General features: G+C 42.3%; 1 protein-coding gene across 1 annotated transcript in view; it reads left to right on the top strand.

Annotated features, from left to right (window-relative positions):
• Positions 1 to 278: 278 nt before the first annotated feature.
• HEPHL1 (hephaestin-like 1) overlaps positions 279 to 17,039 on the top strand; it is a 32,748-nt gene continuing 15,987 nt past the window's right edge. The window contains exons 1-8 of the mRNA XM_008945230.1: positions 279 to 448; positions 9,428 to 9,672; positions 10,435 to 10,647; positions 12,455 to 12,634; positions 13,636 to 13,890; positions 14,890 to 15,058; positions 15,796 to 15,935; positions 16,101 to 16,232. Coding sequence (XP_008943478.1) covers positions 279 to 448; positions 9,428 to 9,672; positions 10,435 to 10,647; positions 12,455 to 12,634; positions 13,636 to 13,890; positions 14,890 to 15,058; positions 15,796 to 15,935; positions 16,101 to 16,232 — 1,504 coding nt within the window. The remainder of the gene's footprint in view (positions 449 to 9,427; positions 9,673 to 10,434; positions 10,648 to 12,454; positions 12,635 to 13,635; positions 13,891 to 14,889; positions 15,059 to 15,795; positions 15,936 to 16,100; positions 16,233 to 17,039) is intronic.

The following is a 17,039-nucleotide window of genomic DNA, read 5'->3' on the forward strand; positions in this document are numbered from 1 at the left end:
AAAACCACCAACTGCCTCTAACCTGGACAGGTAACCGAGCAATTTATGCATTCACTGAAGGATTGGCAAAGGTCCTGCTATGACAGCAACCTCCTCCCTAGTCCTGCTCTGCATAGCATGGCTCTCTACCTATCCCAGTCCTAATCTGTTGAAGAGGAGGAGCTTTGCTCTGTCCATTACTTATTTATAACTTGTCGAGAGCTGGGAGGGAGGGGTGAGCCCTCTCTGGTGCATCCTGCTGCTACTTGCCGCTGCCAGCCTCACAGTCACAACTACAAATGCCTCCTGTGCAGCCTGGTGGCTGCCTTCGTGCTCTTGGGTTCCTCTGTCTGTTTGCAGTGGTGGAAGCAAAGACCAGAACCTATTACCTTGGGATTGTGGAGGAGAACTGGGATTATGCACCATCTGGGAAAAATCTGATCACGGGACAAAATCTCTTAGAGGACAAGTAAGTCACTGGGGACTCTGATAAACTGGAGGTGTATCAACAGCTTCAAAGAAAATCAACTAATGTGATTATTGTTGCTGTGAATGTCTTAAGATGGCTTATTTTCTTGGTTTTATTCTGATGATGTTGTCATAGGTAGGATTTCAGCTTCAAGGCAAGAATAGACTTTGGCTGACTTCCGTTGTGGTTGATTAAACAAGGTGATAGTGTGAAGGTAATGTTAAGGAACTAATATTTGTCAAAAAAGTGTTGGATAGTGGGCTCAAAATCCCATGTGTGTTTGTGTTTCATGAAGCTGTAGGTATTTCTGGTACTTGGTGTCCAAAGGCAAATTGCAAGTTTGCCATAATCAAGCACAGCTCTTTGCAATAAGACATAGAAGTCTGTTTGACTGGCAAAAGATTTTAAGTTTTCTCCCTGTAAGATGATAAAAATTGGGAGGCTTGGTATGCCTCTGTAAAATTCAGATGCATGTAGTACCTATGAATGAGATCCAAGTAAATGGCCATATATCCCTGCAATGTATGCATCTGTGGAGACCTCCATTTAGGAAATTTATTTAGATAAATGTTGAAATGCACAACAGCAAGTGGTCACCCAGAAGTCCTGGTGATCACCTGTGCTGAAACTGGAGCACGTAGCAAGCACTGTGGTGAATCGTGCCTTGGCCGGTGGAAAACAGGCATCTGTTCTCATGCTAACACTGCTGGATTGGCTGCGTGTCCCTCCCACACCAGGAGAGCTGGTCTGGACACTGGATAAGGGTAGCACAGACCCGTGGTGCCCTGTTGTAGCATGGGCTTCAAACACGTACGGGAATATTTTGAAGATTTCTTTAATACTTTTGACACTGTAAAGGTAGTTTAGGAGTCCTTCCTCTGAGTCTAGGCTTGGGGTTGGGGTGGGAGCTGTGAGCAAGTGAGGTCCTGGTATCCATCCCAAGTCTGGAGGCACACTGGGAGCTGAATGCTGTGTCACAGGAGTTATAAATGGAAATATCCCTTTTGACTTTTCAGGAAATCCCAGGCAATGTGGACTTTCCTCTAGTGGCCAGTAATTTCAGAATTGGTCTCAGCTGGATTTCATAAAGGAAAGCCTTTTGCCACAAGCAGGAGGGAAGAAAGAGTTTGGTTTTTGTTTTTTTTTCTACACAAATTTATGCGTATGCTCTTAAGAACTAGAGGTCACAGATAGCATCGAAGTCAATAGGTGCTACTTTTGTAGATAGGATTCAGGGCAATAGTTTGTTCCCAGCCCATGAAAAAAGCTTTGCTGGAAAGGTTATTCTTCAGCTGGGAAAAGTTATTCTTCAGTTGTGTTAAACACTTCAATTTCCCACTTCCCTACTCTTTTTTCAGAGGATGATTTTCTTCACTCCCTAAACTGGAAGACCTCTCATTTAAAATTATTCAGCTTCTAATGAAGGGCAGCTACTCATAAATTCATCCCAATACCGTAGAGAGATTTGAATCTGTTCTAAAAATTGTACTTTTAGGATGTCTGCACTTCGTATTCCATGAACAGGAAGTGGCACATTTACTTCAAAGTCTGTGACAAAAACACGATGCCTCTTACATGGTGTGACAAGGTGGGAAGATAGCTTGTGTCTTCAGTCATGTCTGTACTGCAGCAATTACAGAATGTTAATTCCAAAGGGCTTACCCACAAAGGTTTTTAACGTAGACTATACATTCAAACCTGGGAACCTGTTTGCAATGAACTCCCCACATGCAGAATAATAAAGTGATCCTGTCACTAGTAACTTTACTCCATTTCCAAACTGCACTGAGTTAAGCCAGAATAAAGTGTTATGTTCTGGAATAATAGTGTGCCTGCATGTGGACTAAATAGTGAACCAGTAATAACCATTTTGACTGTTTAGCTCTTTTGGATCATCTGTAATGCAAATTTAAAACAGTATACTAATAGGTTACTTTTCAGCTAAAGCAGTTAATTGGTTCCTATGGTTATTATCAAAAACGTAGTTTCTTAACCTTTGTTTAAGAATCAGTTTCTAGGTAGGGACAGGAATGCATTTTGAACCAGCTGTGTTCTGCCCCAGCAAAGCTTGGGCCCGCTGAGCCTGGCACTTCTGACTTTGTGATGTATCCTCACAGGGGACATCTGATGGGGCACTGTCCTAGTGTTATTGACAGGGAAGTGAAGATAAAGAGGTTTCAGAAAAAGTGATTATCTTTACAAGTATAAAGAAATGCTCCCTTTGATTCCAGCTAGCCCACAGAGATGTAATCAAACCCACTTATTCTTCACGACAATAAAAATGCTGAAATAGCAAGCGCGTAATAGCGAGGGTTACGTTACCTGGATCAGGTAGTGAGATTTAAAAGATGATTTTCAGTGTTGCTGTGCCAAAGTCAATAATACCTTCATCAGCCTTTAGTTTTTAGCAGTAAAGAGAAGAAAGGAAATTTTGGTAGCTGAGGCATGGGGCTGAAAATCAGGTTGGCTGGTCCTGGCAGCACCGTTCCCGCTGTGCTGGTGCTGAGTGAGCTGCCTCCTGAGCCAGGAGCTGCAGAACTGCATCAGCACCTCCCTGGGTGTGGGCTGAAAGGGCTGCCTCTCCTCAGAGCTGATTAACCCAAGCCCAGCCCTGTGTTAACATAACTATTCTGCTTGGATGCTAATTTTTATTACGCCTTGTGTTGGTGCAGTGCTCAAGGGCCAGCCTGCTGCTTGCACAGAGCACATAGCTTGCTGTGCATGGGAGCTTCTTACGGAAAGAGAGTAAGGAGGGTCTCTGCTTCTCTCACTTGTCTTATCTACTTGAAGCCTCGAGCTGTTCCACTAATTCTTATAATTTGGAGTGTCATGAATGAAACCCAGGCATTTAGCTCCCGGTTCTTCCTTCAAAAATTAAGCTGACATTTTCTGAAGCACGCGTAATTTTGAAAATCACAGATTCAAATTATGGCTACTGAATATAGGTGAGCTGGGAAGATGTTCAGCATCTCGTCCCATCTGATAAAGCTGGTGAAAGAGTTGACATCATTAATCCATGGTGGACTGAACACACAGGATGAAAGGTGCTGTCAGTGTTGCTGGATGTGCTGCAAGTCCCAGTGAGATTTTGTGGGTTGGGGCTTTAAATGCTGCAGTAGGAGGAGGATGAGCTCAGACATTGACTGTTTCTTTTAATGGTCACATAGGCAACAGACTTTCAAGACAAAAATATCCCTAGATGTTGTGGCTCAACATACATCAGTTTTTCCCTCCCTACTGTGGCTCAGCTGTCAGGACTGAAGTTTGGTTGATAACCTCTTTAAATTAATTTGATACTAGTTTATATGATGGTCACTTAAATCTTGCTCTGCTGGTGGTAGATGTTATTAACTTTTGCCTGATGTAGCAGCTCATCCCTTCTCTTTAGGCCACCAGTCCTACATTTGTCTGGGCCAAGTCTTGCACCCAACACTAACGGTTGTTTTTTGCTGCCACAGCACCAAACACATTTTGTGCAATTTGCCTTTGAGGAGATCCCACCCAGACAGATTGTCGTCACAGATCCTGAACTAATGGCTGAGTCATCATGCAGCCAAAGGACCCAATTGCATCACCAGAGGTGATCCTTGTGGGAAGGGTCAACATCAAAAGGACATTCTAGGTGAAATCCTGGCTCCGATGAAGCCTCAGAGGAGTTTTGTTATTGACTTTAGGAGAAGCAGATGTTTATTCTAGGAGAGAAACCATTATAGGCACACTTAGCCAGCAACACCTCAGAGCTTCTTCTAAGATTTTATATTTGACTGACCACTTCATGTGGATCACAAAATGCCAACAACTTTTGAGAACACTGTGTCTGTTTTTTGAGGACACACAACTTACTTTGATGCTTTGTGGTCAGGGCACCATTTACAAATGGGAGTTGGCACCACTGGTCTTCTACCACTGGTCAGCCCTCTAGCACAGACGTTTCATTTGCCTTAGCATGGGAGTTATGGTTTGGCAGAGGGTTTCCCTGAACAGGTTATATGACCAAGGGATTGAAATCACTGGGGAAGCCTGGAGCCCTGGGCACTGTCCTCGCTTACTCTAGCCACAGGAAAAGAGGGTAGAGAGTAAGGAAGGTTTCACCATCACCAGATTTTAAGTAACAGATCCATAAAGATAGTTGTTTAAATGGTTGTCAGTATAAAATCTATGGGACTTTGATGGAATAACAGTAATAAAAGAAAGTTTGCATCTGCCTGCTGTTGCCCCCAGGAGAGTACAGTGGCTATGGGTTGTGTTAATCGCAGGAGAAAACTTAGGGCTCTACATCTGGTAGTTATTCAAAGTGCTGATTTTTCAGTTACAACAGCAACCAAACTCAGCAGGCTTTGAAAATGTGTCAGCAAAGGATGTGGCTCCAGCCTACTGAAGAGCTGTTTGTCTGGCTATGCCCAAGGTATAACTCTTTCCATTTCTTACTGCACACTGTAACATAGCACTCATGAAAGGACCTCTTGAAAAAAATTAACCTGTCAGATTATAGCTCATTTTTTTAAGATCAAAGGCGACATAAACACAATAAAAATGCTGGCAAAATACTTATTCTGTGTGATAAATAAATGTAGAAGTGACACTTAGCTCATTGTCCTACTCTAGCTTGTGGTCCTACCCTGAGATAGCACATGATCTGCATGTCTAGTCTTGATTTGAAGCAGAATCTACATGACACTCTTGTTTTACTCTTTATTTCATTTGGAAGAGTTGTAATGCTCATCATTGCAAGGAGATGGATGTCTGTAATGTTGTTAATATTTATTTTATGGAACTAGAGTTAATTATTAATAACTCCCAGTCCCACTCATGTGCATTGCCAACTTTTCTTGGATCTTAAGAACTACTGAGAATGGTCAACTAGCAAAATGAAATCAAGCGCAGAAATAAAGGCAAGATTTGCACGGTTTTCTTACTCTGAACAAGGGGTTTTATGCCCTGATTCACAAGCTTGCTTACCTCTATATGTAACTTCAAGACTGGCCTGACTGGAGGAGATGAAGGAGGGAACTGAGAAGCTTGCATGGGTACAGCTCCAGAGGATGAAGTAATCCCTCCTAAGAAGGGGGACAGTCTAATCATCACGCCTTTCTGCACATGAGGTGCAGGCTAACAACTGACTCGGAGGGAGATAGTCAGGATTTAGAAGAGCAGGTCTTACACCTGCAGAAGACAAAAAAGATGGAAGAGGTTCAAGCAGAGCGATCACAAAGCCACCAGGAGGATGAAGCAGTTTGAAGTGAGCAGGGGAGCATGAAGAAGCAGAGAGAAAGTTTGTTGCCTTGTGACAAGAGAGGAATGACAGGTAGAAAACATTTTGGTAGAGGATGCTGAGTAGAATAGGCATATTGTGATCACTGGAAGAAAGAGGCAAAGGCAGATTCAGAAAAGTTGATGTGTTTAATTATTACAGCATTTGGAGAAGCCATTGCTGCAGTAACACGGTGGAAAGTCAATGGGTGAGAAAGAATGAAACAGGACATGCTGTTGGTGGGATGTTTAACTCAGTGACTGAAAACATGCAGTGTTTCCCAAGGATGCAGGCACCATCAAAAGAACAGCTTGAGAACTGTTGTGAAACGCGGGAGACGAAAGGTCAGCAGGACACTATCCTGAAGCCGAGAAAACCTCTGAGGCACTCTGGAGGTGGGTGGTAAGGAACTGCACAGGGTGGGAGATGCACTGGTATGAATGGCACTGTCAGCAGAGACTTTTTGGAGCAGCTGTCACTGAAAGAAAGAAGAGGGATAGGGTGGAAATTTCTGTGTCCCACTGATGGAGCAGCAGAGGCCATGGCACTGAGCCTGGGCAGGCTCCCTCTGACACATCTGCTGGCTGAGTTGTGGCACTTGGTACCAGCCCCACAATATGGCCACATGCTCATGGTCCAGGCATCTGGAAGTGCAGAGAAGTAACTCACACTCATGCATCCTTTCTATGAGCTTCCTGCTGGCTGATATTACCTCCACTGTGGGTATTGCTTCTGCAAAGGACTTCATGCATGGCAATGTGCAGCACAGCAACACTTGTAAAAAGGCACATTGCTGCCAGCTACTTGAAAGGCTGAGGTAGATACCCAAAAGTCCTCCTGGATGAAATGTAGCAGCCTGGACATCTACAGTGGGACTCAAAACAACCAGTGTACTCTGTTCTTGGGTACTGAGGGCAAACAAAAGGAAGTGCTGAAAATAAATGTCTCTGTATAGGTAGAAGAACTGATCTCTGTCCTTCCCAAAAGGAAGCTGAAGTGTCTGTACTCCAAGAAACTCCCAAATATCAGGGCATTTTGGGTAGGAAGGTCTTCGGTCCTTTGGAGAGTGTGGAAAAAGGAAAGGAAGCTATGAAAGAGCCAGTCTGTAATACACAGCAAGGGCATCAGTGGCATGTAGGATTTGTCTCCCAGAGTTGATAGTTTTCTTTTGGATGATGATAAAACAAAACTCGTAATTAAGCAGAGCCAAGAGGCCAGGTTGCTCTTTTGTGCTGTGACCCTTTCTGGCTCCATGACTCTTGCATTTCTCGATGCCCTGCACAGAAGACCATCACCATCACTGTGACTGCCTGCAGCTGACATTGCACTGACAGTGGGCTCTGCAGCTCTGAACGGGTGAACAGTTTGAATGGGCCTCCTTTAAGAAAGCTGGCTCAAAAAAGACTTTTTCTGACTCCTAGATGGCTTTAAGTAGGAGACAGGCATAGATGTAGCCAACAGAGATGCTACAGCATGGCTTTAGGCACTGAGAAAGCCTCAGGTGACTAAACTGATAGAGTTTTCTCAGGGTGATTTCTTCAACTTCAATACCTAATTGGATTTTGAGATCCCTTATCTATGCATTTAAAACAGTCAGGCTCATGTCAAGCATTTGACAAAGCCTGATCAAGAAGTGCATTTTACTGGGGTACAATTCTCCTTCTGCAGGGGTGTGAAGTTACGGGAGAGTTTAGGGTGTTGTCTGGCCAGAAAGCCAAGGGCAGTAAAGGCACTGTTATCATGGGAAAAGCATGGTGCCACTGCAGCACCTCATTTAAAATATTCGGTGGCTGATGAAAATTAGAAAAACCTGTGCTGGAAAATAACTCCTGAAAATAAGTACTTTCTGTATTTTTTTTTTTCTAGACAAAATTTCTTATTATAATCTGAACCAAGGTATACCCACATGAATACCTTGTCATGAAGTAAGGAAACATGTTCATTTACACTGCTCTACTACTGATACCACTTACTACTCTGTGGTAAGGGCTCTTTTAGCAGCTCTTCCCCCCAGGCAGTGGAATGTATCTTCTCCACGAGCTTGGGGTGACTTGTCAGGTCTTGCTGTGCACACAGACAGTGCCCACAGACCTGCTAATTCACTGTGAAGAAGCAGACTGAGAAGCTTCTGTCCCTTCCCCTCCATCCTAGCCAGCTGTTTCTGCCACAGCAGTATCATTGGCAAAGTTTTCATTTGTGCCAAAATAGCTCTTGGCTTGTTACAAAGTACATTTTTTTTTCAAAGGAAAAAGCGCTCTTTTGGAGGCTTTCATGTCTGAATCACTTCAGAGATCTGGCTTAGACAGTGGCCACAGATGCGTAATGACCAAAGATGTGGGATCTAGTGAGTTATGGTGGAAAGCAGAGATGTCTTGAAAAGGGGGGTAGTGGATCTTGTCATGAAGAAATTGCAGCAAATCATATCTTTCAATTCATGTGACCTCTAACACTTAGGTTGCTGTCACTGCACAAAAGCACCTAAACAAAATGTATTCAAGCAGGTGAATTGGCCAGTCATAAAACCTCACTATAAAAATGAATTTGCTACATTTCTGCCAGAGACACTTCATGAAAATTTAGCTCAGCTTTTTTATGAGTTTGTTGGGAAGCATGAAAGTTTAAACAAACTTCAGCAAAAATCAATGGAGCAGTCAACTATGGTGAAATTGGTCATACAGTCCACTGCTGGTTGTGTGGCTAAGAAGTTTATTTCTATCCTGTTTGTGTGGAATATTTAAGGATGAAGAATGTGTATCATACTTGTCAACTGTAACCTGGAGAGAAGTAAAAATAAATTTTATATCATAACAGATGGAGTGAACATGGGTTGCCAGTATGACATTGTAGTTAAAAGGGCAAAACAAATCTCCAGTTGTGTAAGAAATATTGACTGGAAACACCTTGAAGTTCTTGTGTTCAGACTTCAAAAGAGATAGAGAAATACTGGAAAGCTTTCAGAACAGAGCTTCAGGAAAGATTTGTGGCATAAAGAATGTCAGTGTACTTGGTTTGTCCAGAAGAAGGATAAGAGGCAATTTAGTCAATTAATTAACCTTGTGCAAGTGCCTGCATAGAAAAGAAGCTCTTGATGGTATGTGACTTCTTTGATCTGAGAGATGGCTTGATAGGAACCAGTGGTTATAGTGTGGAGCTAGATGATATTAGACTACAAATGCAAATCAGGATTCAAAGGCAGCAGGTATTCAGTAAGTATAATATGTCAACCACCAACCATATGGTGGTTTCTCCATCACCTGAAGTTGCTATAAACGTAAACTCTGGAATGTAGAAATGATGCATTTCATACAAAAAATACTTCATGCTACTTTTCTGGGGTATCAAACTAGTAGATTAAAATTGCTTTTATTGGCTTTTGGAAAAAATTAATTTGCTTTTCCTTCTGAACAGTCATGCTATCAAACGTGAGGTTTCAAACCTTCAGAAGAGGGAGAAGCTGCTAAAACTGTACAGAATGGCTTGAGTAGCTGGTCCTCAAGTGAAGACTTGTAGGAACCGTGCTAAAGACCAGACCTGCAGTAGGATGATTGTTACTGTACAGAAAAGGGCTTGGACCCTGCTAGCTCTGCCCACATTTACTCCACGGCTTTCATTCCATCATCTGTCGTATGTCCTAGAGAACTATTTATCTGCACTGCAAACACCAGTTATTTCATACACTCTTAAAGTAGTCTTTTTAGCTCTAAATTATTTTCCCTTCCTAACGCTAGGTTTGCAAGTGTGTATGCAACAAGAGGAGCCAACCGGATAGGACGTGTGTACAAAAAGGCTATTTTTAGGCAATTCACAGATGACACTTACTCCCAGGAGATCCCCAAAGCAGCCTGGCTGGGGTTCCTCGGGCCAGTCCTGAAAGCAGAAGAAGAGGATGTCTTTATCATCCATCTAAAAAATTTTGCTTCCCGCCCATACTCTGTGCATCCACATGGGGTCTTCTATGACAAGGATTCTGAAGGTAAAAGCTGGTTTACCTTTTCCTCTCCTTTGCCCCTGGACTAGGTAATATGGCTAAAACTTTGACCAAGTATTTATTGTTCTGGTTATTGACATCACGGGACTTAGATCACCCTCTCATAAACTCATCAGTAATTGCAGCTAATGACTAAAGACTGGAACAGCCTCATCTCTTGAAGCTTTTTGCCACAAACCTTCAATGCCTGGGATAAATCCAGTACTGAAACAGGTTAGGTGGGGTTTTTTTCCTGAATTAATTTCCTGAGTCATTAAAGCATCTCTCTTCCTTCTTTCTGCTTCTAGCCTATGGGAAAGGATGGAGTTCTTATAAGTAAACATTTTCCTTTCTATAGGGCTACAACAGGCATGATTTGCTTTCCACAATCCCAAACATATGCAGGGTGTATTTTGGTTAAAGGACTGTAAGGATTTGCCTATATTTATTACTCTTATCATTTTTAAGTAAGAAGATACACAAAGTTATCTAGTAAAATGTGTAGATGACTGATGAGAGTAAAGAGTCAAGGAAAAATTAGAACATTTTAAAAATTTTGTCTACTGATAAATAATGTATTTTACCCTTATCATTTTTTTTATGGTTTTACCAGGACTTTGAATTTTTTAAATAATTTCTTAGTGACTCTGTGTTTGTGAGTGCTGTTATTGTTTGATAAATCTGTGATAAAATAGAAGAAATTAGACATTTATTTAAGGAATGCAGTAAGGGTGTCTAAAGGATTCCTTTTTCCTTTTAATGTATCAGGAGCACTTTACCCTGATGGAACCAGCGGCAAGAGCAAAGAGGATGACTTTGTTGTTCCTGGTGGAAATTACACGTATACATGGCCAGTAAGGAAAGGTTATTCCCCAACTTTGGCAGACTCAAACTGCTTGACTTGGATTTACCATTCTCACATTGACACACCAAGAGATATTGCATCTGGTTTAATTGGGCCACTGCTGGTTTGTAAAAAAGGTACTGAGCTAGAGACACTGACGAAGCAAGCCCCACCGCCTAGCTTGGCATCTTAACAGTCATTTTTGCTTACAGGTATAAACATGGTGGTCTAGAGTCTATCCCTACATAGCCCATAAAAAGGGGCAAGGAATAGCTGGGCCATTCCAGGAGCATCCCAGGGTAGGTATTGTAGCTCTGGGACAACCCCCTTCCTGCTCCCCTTTGGCTTCACAAGAGATTTGCCTCGGCTGGTGGAGGGACTGCAGCATGCTCTGTAGCCAGCCAGTTGTGGCCGAGATCAAACATAAATGTTCCCAAACTGGTATCATTTCAAAGGACTCATTTCCCAGGAAATTAAACTAGTGCTGGGGAGGTGACTTTGGCATCGGCATATATGTACTTGAGATCTCAATGTTCTTTGCCATTTTTCCCCCGTACAGACTATAAAAATATTTATTTTCGATCACAAATTGTATGTCATAACCACAGGGGGTCTGAGCTGAACAGCTGAGGTGACAGCCTGTCCCATGTACTTTATAACCTGCTAATTTTGTCTGGAGCCATAGGGGACCATGTATCTGCCCTCTCCCCTCTACCAGCTGAGCCAGCACCCTTCTCTCCTCTGAGCACATGTAACTCTGCCACCTCTTCCCTATACCTCCCACAGTACAAAATTAACCCTAATTTTAAATAAAGAACATATAATTGAAGTAGCTTTTCTATATGAAGAAGAGAAAGCCTTCAACATGGAAAGGATAAGCCTGGTCTACAACTTAACTCACACAAAATGTCTCAAGACTTTTATTCTCCTGGAGAGCCTTTGAAATCTGAAGAACCGCCTGAATATGTGAAATTGAGCAAATAACTATGTGATTAGCTTAAATGAAGCTAGTACATTCAGAACAATCCTAGCTTAAATGGCCAAATATATATCAATGTATTTAGTCTTGAATTCATCAAAGTGGATATCTGTGTGATGCCACTGTCCTCCGTCCAATAGTGGTGCATGGTTCTTACAGGATTGACAGCAAGGCTCTGGGGATCCCTCCCATAAGAGACAGAGGAAGCAAAGGTTTTCATGGGTTCAGATATATTCTGAATGATTAGATGAAGTCTAAACTTTCTGATGGCTAATAATAGACTACTCAGTATTGCCACTCTGATCGTCTCAGATTGTCCCCCCAGATGGTCACTCAGAAAAGGAAATTGAACTTAGCCTAAATAGACTATATTCGTCCTGCCTTCAGCCTGTTTAAATTTCAGTATCTGGTCCTAGATAAAGGTCAAGGTTTCTTGATTAGTCCATGGAGAATGAGCCACATTTAGAGGTTCATTCTGAGCATATGCTTCACCAGTATCTTCAGTGCAACAGAATTGCAGGCTATCACTTGCCGCTACATAATTCCTGGTCAAAAAAAAAGTCAGTGATTTCTGTCTGGATCAGGCCCATCACCTGGCTCACTATGAAGGCATGCAGATGCTGACACTGACTAAAGGGCAGGATTGTGTGCAAAGGGAAAAAGGTGGAGAAAATGGGACCACAGATACTGGCAGGTACTTGTGTTTATATCAAATTGAAGAGATTCTGAAAAAGTAGCTTGACTTAGGTGAGGTGTACTGACTTCTGGAGGCACTTGTCTATTCCAAGGCTGGTGGAGAGGGGGGTCAAGATGTCTTTGCAGAGCAAAATTAGGTGAGATTTATCTTGTCCTATAGATCACTGCAGAGCACCGTATTTCCTCTGGTGCTCCAAAGTTATTATAACTTTTAAATTCAATCTCTTCCAAGGCTTTTTTTATCACTTTCCTTTTTGTTTGTGATTTAGGAACTGCAGATGAGACCTCAATAGAAGGGACTGGTGCTGCTAATGCTTTTGCCCTGATGTTTAGCATTGTAGATGAAAACTTCAGCTGGTACCTTGATGAGAATATAAATACCTTCTGCTTAGAACCAGCCACAGTTGACAAAGAGGATGAAGGTTTCCAGACCAGCAACCGAATGCATGGTGAGCAGGACTTTTAATTAAATTGTGACTTACAGCAGTGACCAGGCTCTTTTCATTTCAGTGGACTTTCTGTCCCTTGTGATGTCTCCTTTATCTGTGTCAGCAGGGAATGGGATAGGATGTTGATGGACTGTGCTGATAAAAAGCCTCTCCCCAAATACAGCACAACACACTGGTTTGCAGAAAGGAGATCTGGCTTTCATGCCCAGCTCTACCATTTGCTTAGCATTTTACATTAGGCAACAGATTTAAGCCATTTGATGACTGTTTGACCAGCTGTGAAAAGAGAAAAGCAAGCTGCAAAGGACTTGGAGATCTGGGTATTGGAAAAGTCCAGCATTTCTCAAAGGGCCTTGTGGATGGAGGGATGGCTGGTACAACCACGTCTGCCCTTCAGAGATCCATTGGTCAATAGTACTTTGTGCTGTTTGAAGATCTGGTGTAAGTTAAACCCAGATATTTTTCTGTATTTTGGTTGTTCCATGAAGCCTAGAAGCTGAAATATTTTGTACAACATGCCTCATTCTCCTAGTGTCATGATACATTGTCAAGTGTGGAAGCTGAGGAAGAGAAAGCTGACTAGACTGATTTGACTGATATAATAATTTTCAAATCTAAATTGCCTAAGCCTGGCATATAATGGTATATTTATGACTCAGAATAAGAGGAAATAGATTTCAGACATGCTAAATAGCTGCAGAACAAATTAACTTCATTATCAGGCCTTTTTGGTGATGACTTGGCTTTTGCAACATCTTGATATCACCCAGGAAGTTTTTCACAGGCCCAGCCAAAGACTTTGGGCCATTTGATCTCCCGGAGCTGTAAGCTGCATGTTTAAAATGTTGCTCTTCATCGCGGAGCCTGTGGGTGCCGTATTCAGTGTGGACATTCAGGCAGTTTCTTTTCTGGGCCAGGAAAGGAACATCCTTAGAAGTGGGGTCAGAGGCATTTTGCACATCTCTTTCATGTCTCATAAAGCCTCCTACTTTTGTTTTCAGCTATTAATGGTTATATTTATGGCAATCTTCCCGGCCTGGAGATGTGTGCGGACACCTCCATGTCCTGGCACTTGTTTGGCATGGGAAGCGAGATAGATATCCACGCCGCCTACTTCTACGGCCACACGTTCACTAACAGAGACCAGAGGGCAGATGTCATTGGTCTGTTCCCAGCAACATTCATCACAGCGGAGATGACTCCCAGGAACCCCGGGAGGTGGCTGATAACCTGCCAGGTCAATGAGCACTTACGAGGTATGCTGCTATAGCGCTCCCTCATCCTTTCTGGAGTTCCAGCCTCCATTACGCTTGGAAAACCAAAATGAGACGTTTCCAGGAGAAGCAGGATTTGTCAGTTTTTTTATGACTAACTGAACACTTTGGAACAATTTCACCAGATAAACGTCATGAATATGAGTTTAGTCACCAGTAGAAATTATGCATGTTGGGCCAAATCCTCAGGTAGTACAAATGACTTAGCTGGGTAATTAATACAAGGAAGGCTTACTAGACCCAGTGCTGACACCACGCTTTCTATGTAAATCAGAGATTTTGATGAGCAATGAGAGGAGTCTTCATCATCACTTTTTATTGTAGATAAGCACTTACACATAAAGAAAAATCATGCCAGCTGAACACTTCATAGCTTTTCCCTTTACAGAAATAGAAAAAAAAAAAATTGACAGTGTTTTCAGAAACCTTTATGTGATGAATTTGATGGTGATGTTGTGACACCTGTGTGGTGCGACAGCCCGAAAGCATGTATCATAAACTATGTGCTGTGACAGCAGGAAACGTATAATTATCATACTGAGGTTTTAAGACCTCTCACATTGATTTCAGTGGGATTTGCATTAGGCAAAACAGGCTTGATTCTGGCAAGCAATAAATATATTCACAGTGGTAATAATCAGCATCTATTTCAATGAAAGTTGAAAGGAGGTGATGACATTTTGCACACTTCAGGAGGCACTCTGACCCCCAAAATCTTCCCACCATCCTTACCCAGGTGCCCACTAAAGTATCATCGATGTCAGTGAGTTTCATCTGTGACATAAAGCATCACCTTACAAGAGAAGAGTGTTGACATCTGTCCCAGTGTAGGCAGAGGAAGTGTTTAAAAACAGAAATTTACCCTAGTAATTGCTTCAAATTCATGTGGCTCCTGCAGACTTTTGAATGTGCATTTGTATCCATGAAATTGCTGATTCCACAGCTGGCCAAGGACTGTCTCCAGACTCTTTCTCCTCCCAGGTGGCATGGAGGCACTCTATGATGTTCAGATGTGTCAAAAAAAACTGTCTCAGCCTTCACCCCTCAGTCACATGAGAACATATTATATTGCTGCTGAAGAAGTGCTCTGGAATTATGGACCTGAGGGTTATGATAAATTCACTGGGCAGGGTTTAAATGCCACTGGCAGGTAAGCTTTCTTGTCCTCTCCTGTTGTGTTTTAAGTTCAAGAGTTGGGGGGAGACTTCCTCAGTGACTCACCTGGTCCTGCACTGTTATTAATTTTAATTGAAAAAGGCAAGGAGGGATGGATTTAAACAACCATGTCAGGAATATGGATTTGTAACTGAGATGCTCAGAGTTGCCTTCTGGAAGCACTTACCTTGCTCCATGAAGTCCATGGCGAAAGTGAGCCCCGGTGAGGTACACAAAGTTCAGCAGAGCTAATGGCTCTATGCTGAGACTCCTCAGACAGTTTTCACACTTACAGTTGGTGTATTTCAGAGGTGCCATAATGGGAGACTCCACCCTATCCCCCCAGCCTTCCCCCCACGTTATTAGTGATGAAGATGAATTGTCTTACTGTATCTCCCAGGAAAGCTAGTGAGTGTTAGAGACACTTTGTGCATAGGTAATGGCACAGGTCTTGCCCGAAAGTAGCTAGAGGTAAATTGACATAGATGCTTCCCTAAGTAAATGGAGGTTAAACATAGGAAAGTGTTATGCAAAATTAATGACCATTTGTTAACTAATTTAAAACTATAGTCAGACCAGTAATATCTCCCTTTTGTCCTCTAGAAACATGCATGCAAGCAAGCTATTAACTTGGGCAGTCATTCTCTTGTGTCTGGAGTAAGAACTTTATCCAAAGGAAGGGTTCTGCCTGAACCTTCAATAATTAACCAGTTCAATTTGTTAATTCCACAGTGAATCTGCAATCTATTTCACACAAGGGACTGACAGAATAGGAGGGCAGTACTGGAAAGTTCGCTATGTGGAATATACTGACGCAACATTCAGTAAGAAGAAGATCTGGTCAGAGGATATGAAGCACCTGGGAATACTGGGTACAGTGAATATTCTCCCCTCCTGTCATTACACTGGGTTTGAACACAGATCCACGTCGATCCAGAGGAGAATTTTGTGCATGCAGCTGCCAGTCATCTCTGTCATGTTTAGACGGAAATATGTTGGAGGACAGTTCTAATGCTTTCCCTCACTCTTTTTTTAAGGCCCTGTTATAAAAGCTGAAGTGGGAGATACTGTGCTAGTTACTTTTGCCAACAAAGCCAAAAGAAGCTACAGCATTATGGCCCATGGCGTAAGCTTCAGCAAACTGTCAGAAGGTGCTCCCTACTTAGATGGTAAGATTTAACTCTACTGATATATCATCACATTCAAAATACCTGAATTGAAAGATCTGCTGCTTCTCTGCAGGTAGATGCTAAGACACAGAAGGGATGATTTGATTAGTTTGTATCTACTCTACATGACACAACCTATGGGACTCTCCAGTCTGCCAATGTGCTGGTTCTTCCTCTTGGACATGCACTGGACAACGCATCTAAAATCAATTGAGGTCCATGTTGAGCAAAAGTCACAAGCACAATCAAACTTATGTTAGTTCTAGTCTAATATCACTCAACAAGTCAGTGGATCTGCTCTGGACATGCTCCAGTATTATAAAGCTTAGGATCTGGTATGATGGCTCCACTGAGTCTTTGGATGTAGTTTTCCACATGACCTGTGTTCCTTCACTCCTGATTCTCTAATCCAGGTCAGGCCTTGCATCACTGTCAGGATAGTCAGTGTTGGAGGCAGCTTTTATCTGGTTGACCCGGAATGTGAAGCAACGATAATCCTTATTAATCCTTGTACATATGTAAACACTGAAATGGATCATTTACAAAGTGTTCCTCTCATTTTGTACAAGGACAGGTTCTTTATCAGCTAAATGTAACCATTAAATGTTAAATATCATGTTTATTTGGTGGATACCCTTTCTGGTTAGTGAGAAGAAACAAACCCTTCAGAGGATAAGGAGTCCCATTTACTTTGAACATCTATTTTGGGAGGCAGTAGGTCACCCTCTGGAAATGTGTTTCTGTGTCTATCAACTACAGAAGAAGCCTAGAATTTGGGTTGAGAACTATGCTTTAGGTAGCTCAAGC

This window comes from Merops nubicus, unplaced genomic scaffold, assembly GCF_000691845.1.
Source record: "Merops nubicus isolate BGI_N331 unplaced genomic scaffold, ASM69184v1 scaffold19638, whole genome shotgun sequence".
NCBI classification, from domain to species: domain Eukaryota; kingdom Metazoa; phylum Chordata; class Aves; order Coraciiformes; family Meropidae; genus Merops; species Merops nubicus.